A 21,072-nucleotide genomic window follows, 5' to 3' on the forward strand; every position below is an offset into this window, starting at 1 on the left:
CTGGTGGACACCACACTGGGGAAAGGCTTCTCTAACCCCTGCCTTCATTTCGTTGCCACCACAGATCCCTGCAAATACCCCGGGGAAGTCGGTGGAAACTTTGTCGTTGTGTACTGTCCCTTGGATAATGCAAATGTCACAGAAGTTTTCAGAAGACCAGAGGTGATGGACCAGGATCCAGGCTGCGTCAACAGCACCAGCCTTCCCACTCGGTGCCAACAGCATGTGATCTTGGATAAAAACTGTTCCTCACTCGCTGACTGCCTTGAGTGCGGAGGTAAGGGCAGAAATCCACACTCCAAAGTCTGCGTCAAGACGGAACCCGGGTTCTGCATGCTGAAGGTCCTTTGCAAAGCAAATGAGACTGATGAAAGGACCCTCCTTTAAAAAAATAAATAAAATAAATTTAAACATATCAGTGTAGTATAGTATCAAAATATTTTCTTTCACTTGAAGAATATGTAGCTACATTGTTTTATACTTTCTGGGTGTCCTATGTTCATAAAAAGGTAAAGGGACCCCTGACCATTAGGTCCAGTCGTGGCCAACTCTGGGGTTGCGGCGCTCATCTCGCTTTATTGGCCGAGGGAGCTGGCGTACAGCTTCTGGCGAACCAGAGCAGCACACGGAAACGCCGTTTACCTTCCCACCGGAGCGGTACCTATTTATCTACTTGCACTTTGACGTGCTTTCGAACTGCTAGGTTGGCAGGAGCAGGGACCGAGCAATGGGAGCTCACCCTGTCACGGGGATTTGAACCGCTGACCTTCTGATCGGCAAGTCCTAGGCTCTGTGGTTTAACCCACAGCGCCACCCGCGTCACTGTCCTATGTTCATATTACGAAGTAAAATCATAGAATCATAGGATCATCATTCTAGTCCAACCCCCCTGCAATGCAGGAATGTTTTTGCCCAACTTAGACTCGATTAAGAGTCTAACGCTCTACCAACTGAGCTATTCCATCTTAAGTCATAAATCAAGCACTGCTGCAAGTTGTTTCCTTTTGTTTTCCAGTGTATTTTTTGTCAACAAAAATATCTGTATGGCACGAGCAAATATATATTCTCAAAGTGTGGGCCGGGGGTGGGGGGTGGGAAGAGTTTGAGAGCCACTGACTTAGAATCCCCTGGACCCACCATTTCTTCTTTCTCCACATCCATCACTTTCCAAACTGCAAACACCCCATTTCTTCTTTTTTCTTTTAAGTGGATTTGTTGTGCTAGGGCAATGGAGTGCTTCGATCTACTTTCTTTCCGCAAACCAAAAGTTTGAGGCTGCGTTTGTGTCCCTCCTGCAAAATAGCAGCAGTCCAAAGGCCCCCTAGAGCAGGCCCCAGTGTTAGGTGCAATGGATTTGGGCCTGGTCTCCCTATAAGGAGTGGTGGTCTGTGGGGCTGAAGTGCTCATTGATTGCTCATTCTCTGCTTCTGCTTCTGAACAGAGCCATGCCCTGTGCAAAAACTCACCCAAAGGGACCAGACCAACCATTCTATAACTCTTCACTGGCAAATCTCCAACGACTGCTGCTACAAGGCGCACAGAGGCAGCGCTACGACAGTCCTTAAAGCCAGCATCAGTAACTGCACAGCCAACATCCCAAAACTGTCTCCTGGGCAGAACTACAACATGACAGTGTTCAGAAAACTGGATGGACGGTGCAGCAAGGAATCATCCATCACTGCCTTCACCTGTGAGTCTCACCATTACCTTCTACTTGTGGGAAATTGCAGTCAGACACAGCAAGCAAGCTTAGGGCTAGTTAATGCATGAAGGGGTTAAAACCACAGAATTGTACTCCTAGACTCAGCCAGGTCACGCCCCCTCAGCTCTTAGAAGAAAGTTAAGTTTCCTCTTTTCTTCGGTCTTTTTCACCATGTGAGATAGGAGGCACCTGAGTTTGCTCGCTACAAGCTCAGACCACACGCTTAGAGCCAAAATTTCTGCCTGTGTTTACTTTTGCTGCTGCATGGATAAATGCATGAAACTTTGGAACTTTGTAAGCAAAGCATTTTTAAACTTTCTAAGGTGCAAGGTCTGTTCAGTGCTAAGAGGGGTAGAAATGGGAAGCTCTGGTAGCAGACTAAACAGGATATTAAAAGGTTTAACAGCCTAAATCCCTACGCTACACTGCTGCTTGCTTTTGTAACTTTCTAAAACACTGCTGGGGGCTCTCTCTTGCTGGAGAATGTGTTTAGCTCCGCACTTTGGATCTAGGGATCCAGCCAATTCTTTTACTAATTACCCCACACAGCTGATCTATATCTATTTTCCCCCACTCTGCGAGCAGCAGCTGAAACCAGGTCTTTGGACAGCAGGGTGGGCAACCCCTGGCCCTCCATTCGTTGTTGGACTATAGATCCTATCATCCCTGCCTATTGGCCATGCTGGCTGGGGCTGATGGGTGCTGGAGTCTCGATGGGCTATGGGTTTCCCCTCCCTTCTCTGCAAGGCACTGTATGTTAGCCAAGGTGTGTGTGGCGATGTCTGGAGCACTGAGGAATAGAGAACAAGTTGTTATCTTGTGTTCTGATAGTGTAGCCTGCTTAAATTTTATCCTAACTACTGTATTTTGCACCCCTTAGGACGCACCAGCCCATAGGACGCACCTAGTTTTTTGGGGGGGAAATAAAGGGAAAAAAATTATTTCCCCCCCAGGTGCGGGGCTGGAAGAACCAGGTCAGGGAACAGCGGGAAGGCGCGCTCCGCCTCCCCGCTGTCCCCTGAGCTTGTGGGGCTGGCGATGGGGAGAAGTGCGCTGAGCCCGGGACTGGAGGCAGCTCTGCGCAGCCACCGGGAGCCGCACCCCGCTCCCGATGGCCGCGCAGAGCTGCGCTGAGCCCAGGACTGCAGGCAGCTCTGCGCAACCCTTGGAGCCGGTCTCCCGAGGGTTGCGCAGAGCTTCCTGAAGCCTGGAGAGCGAGAGGGGTCGGTGCGCACCGACCCCTCTTGCTCTCCAGGCTTCAGCGGAAGCCTGCATTCGCCCCATAGGACGCACACACATTTTCCCTTCACTTTTGGAGGGGAAAATGTGCGTCCTATAGGGCGAAAAATACGGTAGCTTGGCTGTGTGCATGCTCATATTGATCCATAAGTGTGTGTGTGTGTGTGGTTAGATATGCAGCATATTTCATTTTATTTAAGCTATGCCCTGCCTTCCCGATCATCAGGATCCGCAGGGCAACTTAGCAGCGATATAAAAGCAAGCTTTTAGATGTAATTAAACGGCAGTCAGTATTTCAGCACAGCAGCAGTAAACCAGCAGAGTTGGTTAATTGAAGGTAAGTACAGTGGTACCTCAGGATAAAAACGTAATTCCTTCCGGAGGTCTGTACTTAACCTGAAACTGTTCTTAACCTGAAGCACCACTTTAGCTAATGGGGCCTCCTGCTGCTACCACACTGCCAGAGCACAATTTCTGTTCTCATCCTGAAGCAAAATTCTTAACCCGAGGTAATATTTCTGGGTTAGCAGTCTGCAACCTGAAGTGTCTGTAACCCGAGGTACTACTGTAGTTGAGCTCTTATCCCAAGCTTTACTTGCTACCTGAACTCCAGCAGCGGAAAGAACTGTGAGCCTCCTTCAGAACAAAGTCCATAAACTAGGTAGGCACTGCTGCCAGGGTGCCCCTGTTGTATATAGCCAGTGTCGCATAACACAACAAATAGCAGAGGCTCTGCTCAGGTAGCCATGGAATGATGCTACTGCCATTTCAGTAGCCAAGGGCAGATGATTCACAGGTGTGGAGGCAAGGAGTTGGGAAACTGGAAGGTAGGGTGTGTGTGTGTGTGTGTGTGTGTGTGTAGTATCATGGAAATGATGTGGCATGTGGGAGCCCTGGACAGGAGCTCTCCACACTGTGTCATTTTCTTACAGCACCAGCTTATACCTGTAGGTCTGCTCGTATCAAAGAGCCTAGAGGGTCCTTCTGTTTCTCCAATCCAGGCCCTTCACCTGTCCCGTACATCAATATACAGAATCAAACGGTGGACGCGCTGCAGATTGAATGGGCGGCGCCCAAGGACCCTCATGCCAGCCTCTATAGATACAATGTCTGCTTGCCAGAGTGCCACAACACCTTCAGAAGCTTGCTTTGGGTGAACAACCTGACAGCAGGCAACACATACAATGTTGAGGTCTTTGCCGTTTCTGCCAACAACGTCTCCAGCATCGGGAGCACCAAACAGGCCACCACAGGTAGGCTGAGGCCAGGGGAGAAAGGGAAGCAGCAGCCAGGACCCTGAGAACTTTCCCCTGCCCCTAGTAGATTGAGTCACATAGAAAACGCTCGCAAGCTCCCATATCAGCACCACAGACCTCAGCGAGGAGGCGGTGGCTTGCGGAAGGGGGAGGGGAAACCTGTAGACCCTCAAGACTCCAACTCCCATCAGCCATGAGCACACCATCCCATACCCTCCAACATTTCTCCAATGAAAATAGGGACATCCTATTCCATTATTATTATTATTATTATTATTATTATTATTATTATTATTAATACCGCACCCATCTGACTGGGTTGCCTCAGCCACTCTGGGTGGCTTCCAACTTATATAAAAGCATAATTAAACATTTTTAGTTTTTAAAAAACTTCCCTACAGAAGGGTGCCTTCAGGTGTCTTCTAAAGGTTGTATCATTACTTATCTCCTTGGCTTGCGGGGGGTCGCATAACTCCATTGGCCTCCAACACCTCTCCAACAGGGACGTCCTAAGGAAATGTGGGACATTCTGGGATCAAATCAGAAACTGGGACAGCTTCTGTTAATCTTGGAAAATGGGGGTACTTGGAGGATCTGTCATCAGGACCAGCTTTAGGCCTGAGAGGGATTTGTGGGGCCCCCAATTCTCTAATTTCCCACAGCAACGCTAGGTCAGAGTCACAGTGGGGAATTAAAATGGCCGCCGTTCAAATTTCCCACCGCAGCAATAGGATGTTGCGGGAACTCTAGACGGCAGCTCCCAGACCCAGTCATTCAGTGGTCAAACCACTAGTCAAAGGGGCAGGGATCAGGATTGGGCCCAGCCGGGGCGCCAGTGTCCTAGCAGCTACCTGAGGGTGCCCCCATTTTGAGACGAGGTGAGAGTATCGTAGGCTTTGGCTTGGAGGGATGTGCTGCTCGGATTAAGGACGCTGGGCTGCCAACATCTGCAAGGCCAGCAGGGGTTGCAGTGGTGTGTTAAGTGAGCCTGCTCTTTCCCTCAGCTCCAAATGCTCCTGAGAATATAAGCGTGTCGCAGTGCGAGACCAACAGCATCCCTGTTTCCTGGGATCGGCCTAAAGACCGCAATGCCGCACACTATTCGTACAGGGTGAGCTGGTGCAGCGGAAAAGGCGCAAACCTGTCGGGGAGCGAATCGGTTGGAGTCAATTGCCTCAGCTACAACATCACACAACTCCTGCCGGGGATCCTGTACTCAGTGAAGCTGGCCTCGGAGATCAGCAGGGTTAAGAGCAAAGAAGCCAGCAAATGGGCTCTGACATGTGAGTGCAACTGTCATGGTCCGGCGGGGGGGGGGGGGGGAGAAATGGCAATGTGACTTGGACTTTGGGCAGTGTGGTGTAGTGGTTGGAGGCTTGGACTAGGGGTGGGGAGAACCAGGTTCAGACCTCCACTCAGCCATGAAACTCGCTGGGAGACGTTGAGCTAGGCATGGCCACTCCACCTAGCTTTACCTTTCAGGCAAGGGTGGATCAGCTCAGTTCCTTAGAGCCTGGTGGTGATAAGGCCAAGGTTCCAGGTTCGATCCCTGTGTGGGACGGCTGCATATTCCTGCATTGTAAGGGGTTGGACTAGATGACCCTCAGGGTCCCTTCCAACTCTACAATTCTGTGATCTCCTATGAAACTAGCAAAGCTTAAGCTTCAGGGCCCGTAATCCTATAGGCGCCCCAGAAGCGACTTTAGTTCACAGTGCTTAAAACTTTTTGGGGTCTAGAACACCCAGTTTGAGTTGCATGACTCTATTTGATTAATTTTTTTGTTGAATATATTTCAACAATCCCAAAGATCAAGAGACGGTAGCACAGATGTTGTGGTGTGGCAATCTGCTGTGGAACAACCCCATTGAAGAGGATAAGAGTGGTTACCTAGACGTTGTTGCGAAGGGGCCCCCATGACAGTTCAGTCCGCCATGGCTTACAAGGTTGTTGTCAGTGCCTTTTTTCTTCACATTTTAAAGAAATTCTACACTTAGTGTAGAAGCAGCTGGAGAAAAGAAGTCCCAGGTCCACAGAGAGGAGAGTGGCATTTTATGAGCATGCATTAAAGGAGAAGCTGCGTCTAGTCTTTGAAAGACACCTCTGTAAATGGGGGGCGTGGGGTGACTGCTGTTGGGCAATGTCTTTATAAGGACCAACCCAAATGTCAGAAAACAGTGTAAGCTTTTGAGTTCAACAGAACTCTTCATTAGGCTGGATGAAGCAGGGGTGGCATTGCCTAACTGTGGGTGGGGGGCAGTTCTCCCGTCTTGTAGACTAACACAACAACCTCTGCTTTCTTTGTGACTTGGCTCTCCTGACAAATCTTGCCTCCTCCTTTCAGGCCCCTTGCCCCCTACAGATTTCAGGGTCCGCAATAGCAGCCAGACAGAAATTGAATTATCCTGGAGGAAGCCGAGCTCAGCTTTCAGCAGCTTTCTGCTCCGGTGGAAGAACCAGAACGAGTCCAACGACAAAGAAATGCGTCTTGGCACTTCCACTGAGATGACTTTGAGAGGTCTCACTCCAAGCTCCAACTACACCTTCACTTTGCTGAGCATAGCAGAAGGAGAAAACAAGACCGCGTACAGCGTTGGCGCTCTGCAAGAAGGGGCTACAAGTACTTACAGTTTTCGGGGGGGGGGCAGAAAATGGGGCGGTCCCATCCTCTCTCAAAAGCGGGGCTTGGCATGCAAGAAAGCATCGACTTTCATGGCAGGAGTTCCACAGGCAGCGGGGCTCAATGGGGAGCTACACACACACACAAACACACACACTGTGAAATGATTGAGTGGTCTATGCTACAAATTAGTAGAGAGAAGGTCTAACCCAGCCACACATAGATGTTGAGCCTCACCTCCCCTTCCCACCCCACCCCCACCCCCGGTCGCTTGTTGCTGAATCAGGCTATTGGTCCATCTTACCCAATAATGGTGGCTGGTGCTCACTAGTGGGCAGAAGGCAGGGAGCCCAACACCAGGGGGCGCCAGAGAGGAGGTGGAGGGTTTGCCAAGTGGGACCAAACTATGATTCATTGCCTCTACCTCTCTCTGGCTCTCTGGCTTCTGCCTCTGCTTCTGCTTCTGCACCTGCCACTATTCCTCTGCATCCAACCAGTCCGTGACATACAGTTCCTAGAGCAGTTTAGCAATCACTACCTCCATCCAGTTGTGTGAATGTCACCTGATGTCAGGCTTTGGGGAATAGGATCCCCAAGATCAAAAGAAAGAGCGCCTTACCAATTAGTTTCTTTAATAATCACACTGAGAGACAAAGGAATGCATATTTCTCTTAAAATATGGCAGTGCTCCCAGTAAGGATTCACTCCTTCCGTCCCCATTAATCGACATCACTACTACATCGGGTAATCTGAGCTTGTTGCCGCTGAGCTCTCTGTTCTATCACTCTCAAATCCCATCTAAGGGGGTGGGCAGGAATGCTTTCCAATGACACTGAATCGGCCAGCTCTCTCTCTCTCTCTCTCTCTCTCTCTCTCTCTCTCTCTCTCTCCTGGTGTTTCCTCTTCTAGTTGTGCCTCACTCAGTGTTTCCCAGCTTTCCCCCTTTGGACTATGCCTCTCTGCCAACCACTGTTCTAAATCTATTCTGTCCTCCTGCCCATGGGAAGGTTCAGGAGAAGGGCGTCCAGTCCCTGACACCTGAAGTGGAGGAAGCTAACAGGCACTGCCATCCCCTAGACTGGTTGTAAGCAGGTGATGCATTCCTTGGCGTCCGGATCTGCTGCCCCTGTAGATCCCGCTGTCCAGGGTCAGCATAACAACATCAACAACAATTATCATCCTATATTTAAATGGGTACCTACTGACAAGATCCATAAAAAAGCAACTGTACCAAAAAGAATTACTGTGAAAATATGAAATATTCAAGGGAGGCGGCTCACCAGCCTTTATCCTTGCCCAGGGTACCATATTATCAAAGTCTGCCCCTGCCAAGGTGGTTGCCTCATTTTGTCTCATGGGTGGCCTGGCCTGTCTTTGGCAGATGTGGCCAGGGAAACCTAGCCAGATGGGCGGGGTATAAAGAATAGAATTGGAAACTTCATCCATTTCCTATTGAGGTCCTATTGAAAAAAGGATGGGATTGACATGTTTGCGGGCATGCTATATATATATATATATATATATATATATATATATATATATATACCCACAGTACTCTCTGCTTCCCACCTGCACAGAGCCGGACTACGTGAATAATTTGAAGTGTGATTCCTCCATGTGGGGCGACCGTCTGGTATTGTCCTGGACATGCCCAGCCAGCAAGGTCAGTAAATTGCAGGTCTACCTGTCAGACCAGCTTGTCCAGGAATGGACCATCTGCAAAGAGGAGACGGAGATTGACGACCTGCAACCCGCCTGGAGCTACTTGGTCCAAGTGCAGACGTTCTGGTATGAGCAGGAGGCAGCGTCCGCCCAGAAGATGTGCACCACCAGCAACGCAGGTGAGACACATCTGAGCAAGCCTTTCAGTAGACAGGCTGGGGGCGAAGCATGCTGTTTAAAAACGCTTCTCTTTCTGAAGGACGGCACCCTTGGCGAACAAGTAACCAAACAATTAAACCCCTGTGTTGCAAACAATTGTCAGTAATATCCAAGGCAACACAATGACCAAGTACAACAATGCAATATCAATATAAACACTTTATAAAATCTATACAGAACATTGAGCAATATGAAATATATGAAACTCTCTGCAAAACCAAATAAACAGAAATCTTATAAATCTCTGAAAGTCCCAAAATGTGCACTCTTGGTGGATTCTCTTGAAAACATAGAACTATTGCATTGTTGTACTTGGTCATCGTGTTGCCTTGGATATTACTGACCCTTGGCGAACAGGCACAGAGCAGCCTGGGGTGAGGGGTGCGGGCTGTTCTGTGCAAAATGCATGAAAAGACCTGGGAGGGCTCAAAGCCGTCTTAACACCAGGGACCAGCGGCTTGTTTAGTCTGGCATTGTCAGGGTTCCGGATGCTGTGGACTCCAGTTCCCATCAGCCCCAGCAGTCACTACCAGCCACAGAAGCAGTGATGCTCTGTCTCTGTGGCCAGAGGCAGCAATGTTCCTGAATCCCGATTGCTTGAAAGCCCCACAGGAGGGGAGGCTGTTCTTGTGGTCGGATTCTGCCTGCAGATTCCCACAGCCACCTGGCTGGCCCCTGTGAGAATGGGGCGCTGGACCAGATGGGCCAACAACATCAGCCCTACCAGCAAAGCCCTTTCTGGGTCTGTCCCATTGCCTGCGACTTGATCCTTTTAAAATAATACAGTGGTACCTCAGGTTAAGAACTTAGTTCATTCTGGAGGTCTGTTCTTAACCTGAAACTGTTCTTAACCCGAAGCACCACTTTAGCTAATGGGGCCTCCTGCTGCCGCCACACAATTTCTATTCTCATCCTAAAGCAAGGTTCTTAACCTGAGGTTAGCAGAGTCTGTAACCTGAAGTGTCTGTAACCTGAGGTACCACTGTATTGGAGTTACCAGGGATTGAACCTGCGGAGTTCTGCATGCCAAGCAGGTGCTCAGCAGACCACTAAGCTGTGCTCCCTTCCTTTCCTGTGCACCTTCCTTCATTTATACTCTGCTTAAAGGTAAAGGGACCCCTGACCATTAGGTCCAGTCGTGGCTGACTCTGGGGTTGCAGCGCTCATCTCGCTTTATTGGCCGAGGGAGCCGGCGTACAGCTTCTGGGTCATGTGGCCAGCATGACTAAGCCGCTTCTGGCGAAGCAGAGCAGTGCACGGAAATGCCGTTTACCTTCCCACCGGAGTGGTACCTATTTATCTACTTGCACTTGATGTGCTTTCGAACTGCCAGGCTGGCAGGAGAAGGGACTGAGCAATGGGAGCTCACCCCGTCGCGGGGATTCGAACCACTGACCTTCTGATCAGCAAGTCCTAGGCCCTGTGGTTTAACCCACAGCACCACCCGCGTCCCTTTTATACCCTGCTTAGAATCATAGATTTTAAGAGTGAGAAGGGACCACAGGGTAACAGATTCCTGCACTGGTCACTTCCAACTCTACAATTCTCTGGTTCTATGAACGCAGGGAGGACCACGAGTTTCCCATCCCTGACTTAGACACACACACAGACTTTGTAGCAGCATTTTCTTTCTTTGTCTTTAGGAGTCATCATTGAAACTCTGCTCCCTGTGCTGCTTTTCTCAGGCCTCCTCAGCCTGCTGCTGTTCTATTTCTGGAGGAAAAGGTGAGCAAGCTCAGTATCGCAGGCTTCCGCTGCACAGCATTATTGACCCCAGCGGGCGGGGGGGGGGGTGAGCATCAGGGCCGCAGTAAGCTGAATCCAGAGGCACAAAGGAAAAGAAAACAAGCTGCGTTTATCGGCTTGTATTTCCCCCTGACGCATTTCCTCTGCAGGGGTGGGGGGCCAAAGGGACAGGCAGTGCACTGAAGTCTTCTCTCCAGCTACAGAAAATCATAAGAGTGCAAGAACAGCCCTCCTGGATCCAGCCAGTGGTCCATCAGTCCAGCATCCTGTCCCCACTGTAATGAACAAAACCTGCCCTTATTCCCTTATAGAGCCCTTATAGAGTCCTTTGTAGGTTTTCCATCGGTAGGAGAAAATAACAGAGGCCAACCAGAGAATATTGAGAAGCAAAGCAGCTAGTAAGCCTGATCTTTATTGAACTGTTGCACCAGGGTGCTCCCCTCACACGCAGGAGGATGGAGGAGGATCCAGAACAAAGGTGTGCCTGCCCTTATATAGACATTTTAAGTTCCCTGCCCTGGAGCTCAAGACCACCCCCCACAAACATCATCCCTACATCACAGAAAAGGTGGTCTACAACAGAAATTTGAATGTTGTTTTTTCTGTGCCAGGTTATCTGATAATGCCTTATCTGATTGCCTTTCCTGGTAGTCTGCCCATTCCTTTGAGATGGTGATTTCCCAATTCCTGAGACAATGTTCTAGTTCTAGTGTCATGAGAGAGGAGACCAATTTCTCTCTGTGTGGATTTCTCACAGGCCCTTGGGCGACGCAGTAATTTCCAAATCACACAGCTCTGCTTATGGACTGGCACAAAGGGCCTTTGGTCTAGTGCCGTGGCTCCCCCAGTGGGAGTTTCGGGTACTGCAGGCTCTAGTTCTATAGTGCCCTGTTCGGCGTTCTGATTAGAGATTATTATTTTTGGAAGGGGGGAGACCACTAGGGTCGCCATGTTTTGAAGAACAAAAACGAAGACGCTATGACAACTCTCAATTTAAATACTAAATGTAGGTTATAGAAGCTGTGACATATTGCTGCAGGGGCCGGGCCAGATTTAGGTTTGATGATGCCCTAAGCTACTGAAGGTAATGGGGCCCTTTATATGTCCAGCTGTCCTTTGTCAACAACAATGTGTCGCTGTTTTGTGTGTTGAATATATGCTATATGGTAATTTATGGACCTAACAGGTATCTAAAGCCTTTTGCACATAACAAAATATGTACATCACAGGAGCCTACACAACACAAAACACTGTTGCTGTATGTAGGTTTTTTTTGTTGTTTTTTATCTTCTATTTTGGAAATGTACATCCAGGTGTTTTTTCCTTTACATTTTTTTGGGGCCCCCAAGAGAGTGGGGCCCTAAGCTATAGCTTGTTTAGCTTATACAGTACATAAATCTGGCACGGGGGGGGGGGGCGGAGAAGAGAAGAGGTAAGCAAATCTTCAGCTACCAGTTATGTCTATGTCTCATCCAGAAAGACATTTTGGCAAATTTTACAAAAATCCACCCGGACAGAAATTTTACCCCTGAAAAAGAGGACGTGTCCTGGGAAAAGAGGACAGATGGCAACCCTGCCACTGACAGACGTTGCTTAGTTTTCTGTCTCCTTTGCAGGACGAAGAATGTCTTGGAGAAACAGAAAGCAGATATGGGACTGCCTGGGTGAGGATGAAGGGGTATGGGGTGCGTGGACGTAACCAGGATTTATTTTAGGGGGGGGCAGGCTTTATTGGCGGGGGCAGAACAGAGTTATCTGCGACACAATTGCTCAGTTATTTATGTATTGCCTGCTTAAACTTTGAGATTTGAAGAGAGAACCGTTCCATCTTTTCCTCCCCTGCAGAGCCCTGGACTCTGTCCCTGTGTTGGCCTTCCCAGCTTACTGCCACGAGCGCTTCTCCAACAGTGGCTTTGGTTTTGCAGAGGAATACCAGGTACAAGGTTGCTGTGGCATCTGTAGCTCGGTGGGCAGAGCGCCCGCTTTGCATGCGCAAGGTCCTGGGTTCGATCCCCGGCGTCTCCAGGCAGGGCTGGGAAAGAAAGGCCCTTGTCCCAAGCCCTGAAGAGCTGCTGCCAGCCAGTGTATGCATTACTGAGCTAGATGGACCAGTGGTCTGATTGAGTATAAGCCATTTACATTCCTATGATACGTCTATTTAAAATTAAATCGCAGCGAAAATACTCTGCCATCCTTGGTTTAGACTGAAAAGGGTATTCCAGAAATTAAGAATAAAGCCCAGTTTAAAGTACCCTACCAAAGTAGCATTAAGCGTCTTCCAGACAGTGCTCTTTTTTTGTATTTCTATTATTTTTATTGAATCTATTTGTTGATTTGCTTCAAGAAGATCTTTAAAAACGGAATATAAATCCCAGCTTTCATAACAAACATTACTCTTGTGTGTCCTTTCCCTCTTGTTTATTTTACTAATTAAATGAGAGCTGTTGCCAAATATAAGAGATTCCAGATCCTATTCAGTTACTCTTTTAAATATTTCGGCCGTCGTTCTGTTTTAAATACTTTACATATCCACTATTTATCGTATTTTTCGCTCTATAGGACGCACCGGACCACAGGAGGGGGAGAACAGAAAAAAAAATATTTTTTTCTTGTTCTGCCCCTCTAAAAAAAGGTGCGTTCAAGGTGCGTTCAAGAGCAGGTCGGGGAACAGAGCAAAGGCTGTGTGCAGCCTTGCCGCTGCCCCCGACTTTGTGGGGCTGGCAGTGGGGGGAAGCGCTGCTTTCCCCCACCGCCAGCCTCAAAGATCCCTGAAGCCTTTGGAGCTCAGCTGCACTCCAAAGGCTTGAGGCTTTGGGGACATCCTTTGTAGCCTCCGCAGGGCAGCGGGGTGAAGCGGGGTGACCTGCGGAGGGTTTGCGCAGCCATCCTGAAGCTAGAACAGCTTCGGGCTGCTGCCTGCTATCTGCAAGCCTTGGAAGCCCGGCGGAATCTCCGGGCTCCGAAGGCTTGCGGATAGCTGCCCAAAGCCCGGGGTGCGCAGCGCCACGCTCCCCGGGCTTCAGGCTGCAGGCTGCTATCTGCAAGCCTTCGGAGCCCGGCGGGCACTCCCACCGCTCTCCCAAGGCTTGCAGATAGCTTCCTGAAGCCTGGAGAGCAAGGGGGGTGGGTGCGCACCGACCCCTCTCGCTCTCCAGGCTTCAGCGAAAGCCTGCATTCGCTCCATAGGACGCACACACATTTCCCCTTCATTTTTGGAGGGGAAAAATTGCGTCCTATAGAGCGAAAAATATGGTAAGTACGTTTCATATCCACTATTTTAAATACTTAGGCTGTATTCTTTTTTTCTTTTTTGTCAGAATTTTTATATACTGCTTAACATTTTGAGAAACAGAGAAGAACCGCTGGGTTTGTGCTTTGCTGAAGGAGTCGCCTTGTTTCGTAGCTCTCTGCGCCTCTTGTTTCACCATTTCTCTTTTCACATAACAGCAGCTGCAGGACGTGGGGACAGGACAATCCCAGAGTGTGGCAGAGCGGCCTGAAAATCAAGCCAAGAATCGCTACAGCAACGTTCTGCCATGTCAGTTTCGTTCCCCCTGCCCTGTTTTTTCCTTTGTCGGTTGCGCTTAACAAAAGGAGTCTGCTTTAATTTTGAGCATCTCACTATGGAGTGGTGGTTTCAGATATAACCTCAAAAGACCAGAGATTCAAGCAGGAGGAGGCGGGAGGGGTCTGTCATTGGCGCTTGAGAGTCACCCGACCCTTGACCCAGAATTCTCGGCTAAGGCAGGCTTTGGCTCAGATCAATGAACTTCTTCGGAAAACTTCTAGCCTCATTCCCCACTACTAAAGATATTTTTTTTCTGGCATAGGGAGGAATGTGCATTGACCCTCGAGGTCTGGATTTTAATTAATTGTTTTGTGATTTTATGTAAACTGTGTTACTTTTATTGTTGTTAGCCGCTCTGAGCCCTGGGGAAGGCGGGATATAAATAAATTATTATTATTATTATTATTATTATTATTATTATTATTATTATTCCTGTGTCTGCCACTTTCTGACCCTCATTTGATATAAAAATTATTTGGCATACATAAGTTTCCCCCCATTTTTTTCTTCACAACAACCCTCTGAGGTAGGCTAGGCCCAGAGAAAGGGAGCTTTTTGACTGAGTGGGGATTTGAACCCTAGTCTGACGCTCTGACCACCACACCGCACTGCCTCTGCTGCTCAACTTTATTCCTGCCACTTTTCAGTTATGTAAATCCATATTTGGTGGTGCTTTACTTTCAGTTTTATCCATTTTTCAACTCACCCTCTCTGCTTTTACTTTTAACCCCTTTGGTTCCTTCTCTGCAGATGACCACTCGCGAGTTCAGCTCACCGTCAAATCCGGAGACCCCAACTCAGATTACATCAATGCAAGCTACATGCCTGTGAGTCTTGTCCGTCCCCCCCCCCCCCCGGCTGCATTTTTGTGTGAGATGTGGTTTGGGACCCTTTGTGATTCACCCTTGACAAAAACTTTATAACTTAGGTTAAGCTTGGCATAGATTTGGGATTCTACTTTAGCACGGTATATTCTCAGCCCCCAATATATAATGCCAACTAGTCTCTAGTTTTCTCCCAGGGTTCATTAACCTCCCATTAATGAGCAACAATCTCATGGTTAGAGAGAGTCTGCTTTGACTTTGCACATCTCACTACAGAGTAACTTTTGAGTACACTTATTCTCTCTTTTCATAGCTTGCTTTTAGACAAGCGATGGAAACTTTTTTGTTTCAGCTAGCTTTTGTGGGTTGCCATCCTTGTTTTGGCTCTTACTACTTTCTCTGTCATTTTAAGAGCTGGTTTCATTTTTTAATGACACGTTATTGCTATTATACTAGGGGCTGCACACTTGTTTTCTTTGCCATCTACCCCCATCCAACCCCAACCACCCTTTGCCAAAGCCACGCAGCACCCACTTTCACCAAAAACAGCACCCCCTCCTCTCCTAAAGCTCACCAAACCTCTGCGTCCTGCCTTAGCTGCCTGCTCACTTGTCAGGGCTGTCTGCCTGCCTGTCTTTGGTTCTGGTTCTGGTTCTGGTTCTCTCCTCTTCACCCTCTGACATTGCTGTGAGGCCCAACAGCTCTGGGAACCCAGTTTCTCTTGTCTGTGGCAAAGCAAAGTGCAGCGTGACGACATTCTTGAATTGTTATTATATGTACAGATACTGCTTTATTTTCGGTTAGCAGCCACCTTGAATAAATATATGGAAAGGCAAGGCATACAAATGACATAAATCTGGGCAACACTTCTATTAGGACAGCTGAGGGCAGACTGAGCAGGAGCTGGAAGGGGTGGTATCCCCGCGTATGTGATAACTGGTGAATATTAGTGGCATGTGAATGTGTGTGTGTGAACCACAGCCACCGTTGAAATGTGGCCTCCTTCATCTTTCCACCACATAAAGTGGCTCTCAGTCTAAACAAGTTTTGCCACTCTTCGTTGTGACTTCATTGGATTTCCCATTGATTCTGTACTAACGCAAAGCGCTCCCTCTCTCTCCTTCCTCATTACTCGCTCCAGGGCTTCGAGAGGGAAAAGGAGTTCATAGCAGCCCAAGGCCCACTGCCTGGGACACTGTACGACTTCTGGCGCATGATATGGGAGCAGCAGATCGAGACCGTGGTCATGCTCACTAACTGTGCCGAGAACGGACGGGTGAGAACTGTGTTGTTTAGCTGGGAGTCAGGAAACCTCTTGAACAATGTTCTGCCTCTTGGGGGGTGCCCATTAGGGGATGTGGGTAGTGCTATGGTGTAAAGCACTGAGCCTCTTGGGCTTGCCGATCGGAAGGTTGGTGGTTCGAATCCCCACAATGGGGTAAGCTTCCGTTGCTCTGTCCCAGCTCCTGCCAACCTAGCAGTTTGAAAGCACACCAGTGCAAGTAGAGAAATAGGTACTGCTGCGGCGGGAAGGTAGACAGCGTTTCCGTGCACTCTGGTTTCTGTCATGGTGTCCCGTTGCGCCAGAAGCGGTTTAGTCATGCTGGCCACATGATCCAGAAAGCTGTCTGTGGACAAACAGTGGCTCCCTTGGCCTGAAAGCAAGATGAGTTCACACCCCATAGTCACCTTTGACTAGACTTAACCATCCAGGGGTCCTTTACCGTTTACCTTTACTTGCCCATTCAAAAGGGGCAAGCCATCTAGGGCTGTACAAAATATTACCTACTTTTTGGGGGGGGTTGTTCAAAACTAGTTTTTTCAGTGGGATAGAAATCCCCCCTCCCCAATACCTGTGAGATTGATCACATCTTCTTCCTTAATCCTCTTCAGTGCCATCATTTCCCGTTTCCTTTCTCCTTTATGAATTAGTTGCATGTGTGATCCCACCCCTTCTGGATGAGGCCATGATGCTAAGCAGGCAATTCAATGGTAGGTTGTCGTTTGAGGGCAACTTACACAAATAAGCAAATCTTTCTTCTTTTCTCTTCTCTAGAAGTGGTGGAAATTTGTCTGGACATTTTTCTATGTTTGTAAAAGGCAGCAGATAGTATCAGGCAGGGAGCAAAAGTGTGCAGCTCGTTCCAAAGAGCTTGCGACTCCCCAGATTCTGTGAGGAGGGCGTAGATGTAGACCTGGTCTTCAGAGCCCTTGATCTGCAACAGCCCAACCAAAACCTGACCAAAGTTTGACGGTTGCTCCGCTCTTCCACAAGGCCAGTCCTTCCACTAATGTTCTTGGCTCTCCCCTTGTCTCTTCCCCAACCTTCTTCTGGTCAGGTGAAATGTGAACGCTACTGGCCTCTGGACTACACACCCTGCACCTACGACAACATCACAGTGTCCGTCGTCACAGAGACAATCCTCCCTGATTGGACCATCCGGGATTTCACTATCAAGCAGGTGACGGAGCAGGGATCAGGACCGCCTCCCCCGGCGTTCCATCCAAATGGTTTCTGCCAGAATAACTGCCCTGTGAAGCGATATTTATCCAGCTGCTTTGTCATTGCAACTGAGGCTGTTGCCAATTCCGCAGTCTCTTTTCTCCCGCTTTTGACACCTGAGTGGTAGATTTTTGAGACCCACTCTGCTCTTGTTTTCTTAGTTTTCTGATCTTTAGTGTTGTATTTTAAATTGCTGGGGCACATCCTGGGACCTTAGGGTGACGATTGGGAAGTGAATCAAATTGTTATTGTTTAATAATAACGATGATGATGATAAATAATAATGGTGACGATAATCGTGATGATAATAATGGTACTGGTTGTCATAATTTTAATTAAAGATATCCCTTTAGAAATGATAATAATGAAATAATCCTTCTAATTGTGAACTCAACAAAATAAAAGGGAGTCACTGAGGGACAAGAGGGAAGTAATCAGTGGCGGTGCTCCAACTCCGACGGGGGTGGGGGCAGAGAGTAGGCAGGGGCGTGGCTGGTGTGCGTCCTGGGGGGCATGGCGCGTGTCCTGGGGGCATAGCACACTGCTTGCAGGGGTGTGGTGCATGTCCCGGGGGCGTGGCGCAACACCCAGAGGGTCGTAGGGCACCGCCTGCGGGGGCGTGGCACCCAGGGCTGGAGGGGGCAGCCACAATAGCCCCCCACTGGGATTGTGCCACCGTGTGCTCCCCCCACACTCCTGTTCCTCCGCCAGTGGAAGTAATCCCAAGGCATGCATAAGCCAAAAATACCCTTTAAAACACTGGGGGGTGGGCAGCCTTATAAAACCCAAACAATTTCTAGTTGAAAAACAGTAATAGTAGTAGTAATAATAATAATAATAATAATAATAATAATAATAATATACCAACCTACATCCAAAGATCTCAGAGTGGTTTACAAGATAAAAATACAGAAAAAAGCCGGAAATTGAGGGCAAGTGGGAGAAGAAGGGGCGTTTGAGCCCCTTGCAAGGAACCCATGACTGACTTGCTGGAACCCTGAGTGAGAGCACTACTATTAGGAAGTGCCACGAGCCACTGGGATGTGTGGACAACTGTTACCTTGTGTGGTGCAGGTGGCAGGTTCTGTGCCCTCAGGGACCCCAGGCTGACTCTGCCCACCTAGATGGGTTATATGGTGTTTCTGGGCAGGATATGAGAGAGGCTTCCTGATCTTGAGCCACAAGATCTTCCTGAATTCTGCTGTGCCTCCTGTATATTGGGTTGTTTTTGGCCCTGATCCCAGCTTGATCCTAGATCCTGCTTCCTGAAGTTCATCCTCCGGTTGTAGTTTACTCTTCTATCTCAACCACTGGCTCGTCCCACAGAACCTGATTTCCACCTCCTGGCCCAGCCCTGAGGAAGGTACGCTGCAACATTTTGTTGCAGGTCCCACTTTGTTATCTCAGACACTATGCTCAAGTGGTTGGGTTTGGGAGCGGAACAGAGCCACTTCAAAATAAACTACAAACACCCTCGGTATACAGAATCATAGAAGTTTGGAAATAAAAACAAACGAAAACTCTTCCCCCCCGCCATCACCACGTGGTGTGACAAGGACCTGAGAGCTTCCACGGCTTTCAGGGTGTTGAGGTGCCAACTGGAAAGAAACGGAGGTGAAACCCAGGGGTGGTTCTGAAGAAAGCGCTTGAATTGTGTGTGTGTCCCAACAGGTGAACCTATCCGAGGTCCACCTGGCTAGGCATTACCACTACACGTCGTGGCCGGACCATGGGGTGCCCAAAATCACAAGCACCATCCTTCACTTCCGAGACCTCGTGAGGGCCCACATAGAGGAGCACAGAGGCGCTGGGCCAGCTCTGGTGCACTGCAGGTAAACCCAAGAGGAGGGGAAGGGAGGATCGGGGCAGGGGAGAGCCAGGGAGAAGTGTAAGCCACAGGTTCTGTGGACTGAGGCTGCAGAGGGACCACAAACGGCAGAGACACTTCAACCCAAAGTGGCTTAACTATCCATAACGCCTCTTCCCAGGGAATTCTGGGAATTGTGGCTCTGGGAGGGGAATAGGGAGTCTCCTAGCAACTCCCAGCACCCTTAACGAACTACAGCTCCCAGAATTCTTTGGGGGCAGCCGTGACTCTTTGAAGTGGCATCATAGCGCTATAAATGTGTCGTGTGAATGTGGCCTTAGTTTTGGTTGACACTGTCCTCTCCTTCCCTCTCCAGCGCAGGTGTTGGCCGGACGGGGACGTTCATCTCCCTGGACTCCCTGCTGCGCCAAGCCCAGGTCACAGGGGAGCTTGGAGTCTTCTCCTTCGTTCGGAAGCTGAGGATGAACCGTCCACTCATGATTCAGACTGAGGTGAGAGGCTCGGAATATGTCGTTACGTGAAGCAGATCTGTCTTGAACAAGCAGTTCAAAAGCACACCAGTGCAAGTAAATAAATACATACCACTGCGGTGGGAAGGTAAACGGCGTTTCCATGCACTCTGGTTTCCATCACGGTGTCCCGTTGTGCCAGAAGTGGTCTAGTCATGTTGGCCACATGACCTGAAAAGCTGTCTGTGGACAAACGCTCTCTCCCCCAGCCTGAAAAGCGAGATGAGCGCCGCAACCCCAGAGTCACCTTTGACTGGATTTAACCTTTTCCCTTTAGTTACTAAACAGCTTCGCTCTGGCTCTCTTTGGAGACTTCAGTTCTCTGTTAAATGACTTAAGAGGAGGCAGGCAAACATCTGGGCCATCCATCACATCTGTAAAGAGGAGCACGACCTATTGACTGGGGGCCTCTGGTTGACCCCTGTGATGTCAGGATGTTGGACTAGATGAGCCCTGGGCCTCATCCAGCAGGGCTCTTTTTGACATAAGAAGTGCTCAAAGCTGCCCTGGCAGAGCGCTGAATCTTCCTGAGCTATATATGTGACAAAGCAAGTTGAAATTCTGCCCTCCTGGCAGTGCTCTAATCCCACACAGCCTTAACACCTTTTTTCTCCGCAGTCCCAGTTCGTCTTTCTTCACCAATGTCTCCTGGACGCCCTCCAGCCTCCTCCACAGAGTGACAGTGAGAAGACGGAGCACACGGCAGTGTATGAAAACACCTGGGCCCTGCAAGGCTACGAGGTCTCCCGGGTGTGACAGCCTGTCTTCTTTGGTCTTCTTCTCCCAGCAAGCGCCAAGGAGGCCCATGTGCCCAAGGGCCTGAAAACCACAGCAGACTTTGGGATGTGCTTCCCTAGGGAGGGAGAGGCTGGTTCCTAGAGGAGATGCAAATTCACTTGGAATCCCTTCCCCAGCCCAGTTTTGACATGATTGTGCCAGCCAGCTGAGGAAGTGATGAGGGGTGTGTGTGTGTGTGTGTGTGTGTGTGTGTGTGTGTGTGTCCCTGCCCCCTTCTCTCTTTGTCATGTTTGTTGCATATTGACGGTATGGTGATGAAATCCACTGTAGTGTTTACAGGAAGAATCTTTGGTTCAGGAGACTTTGGTTCAGCCATGAAGCTCACTGGGCCTGCGCCATCTCATGCCCACTGTTTTGTCCAAGCTGAACCTACGTACCTACGAGTAGGGGGGTGGGAATGCCATTCACAAAGTAATGAAACAAAAGCAGAAAAGTAATGAACAAAAGCAGAAGGAATTGGAGAGGATGAAATTCTTTCCCTGCTTTCAAAAGATTTCTTGTATCATCCCAGAGAGGTGATTCTCATTTGCTGTAGGAGTGCAGATTCACACAAGCCCTGTGCAGAAATCCCCACAACAACCAGAGCCAAGATGAGGATGG

The 21,072-nt window shown here is 49.0% G+C and overlaps 1 protein-coding gene across 4 annotated transcripts in view; it reads left to right on the forward strand.

Annotated features, from left to right (window-relative positions):
- Positions 1–20,669, forward strand: part of PTPRH (protein tyrosine phosphatase receptor type H) — a 30,297-nt gene extending 9,628 nt beyond the window's left edge. The window contains exons 4-19 of one of the 4 annotated variants that reach the window (XM_083471818.1): positions 65–277; positions 1,442–1,690; positions 3,943–4,194; positions 5,202–5,480; positions 6,540–6,815; positions 8,393–8,656; positions 10,340–10,421; positions 12,059–12,106; positions 12,288–12,378; positions 13,890–13,980; positions 14,761–14,837; positions 15,976–16,110; positions 17,174–17,296; positions 19,009–19,169; positions 19,521–19,656; positions 20,293–20,669. In XM_083471818.1, coding sequence (XP_083327944.1) covers positions 65–277; positions 1,442–1,690; positions 3,943–4,194; positions 5,202–5,480; positions 6,540–6,815; positions 8,393–8,656; positions 10,340–10,421; positions 12,059–12,106; positions 12,288–12,378; positions 13,890–13,980; positions 14,761–14,837; positions 15,976–16,110; positions 17,174–17,296; positions 19,009–19,169; positions 19,521–19,656; positions 20,293–20,430 — 2,615 coding nt within the window. In that variant the 3' untranslated portion in view covers positions 20,431–20,669. The remainder of the gene's footprint in view (positions 1–64; positions 278–1,441; positions 1,691–3,942; positions 4,195–5,201; positions 5,481–6,539; positions 6,816–8,392; positions 8,657–10,339; positions 10,422–12,058; positions 12,107–12,287; positions 12,379–13,889; positions 13,981–14,760; positions 14,838–15,975; positions 16,111–17,173; positions 17,297–19,008; positions 19,170–19,520; positions 19,657–20,292) is intronic. The other 3 variants (XM_083471820.1, XM_083471819.1, XM_083471821.1) reach the window with 3 other exon arrangements.
- Positions 20,670–21,072: the final 403 nt, after the last annotated feature.

The sequence above is a fragment of the Podarcis liolepis genome (assembly GCF_965112155.1).
Source record: "Podarcis liolepis genome assembly, chromosome: 13".
In the NCBI taxonomy this organism is placed as follows: domain Eukaryota; kingdom Metazoa; phylum Chordata; class Lepidosauria; order Squamata; family Lacertidae; genus Podarcis; species Podarcis liolepis.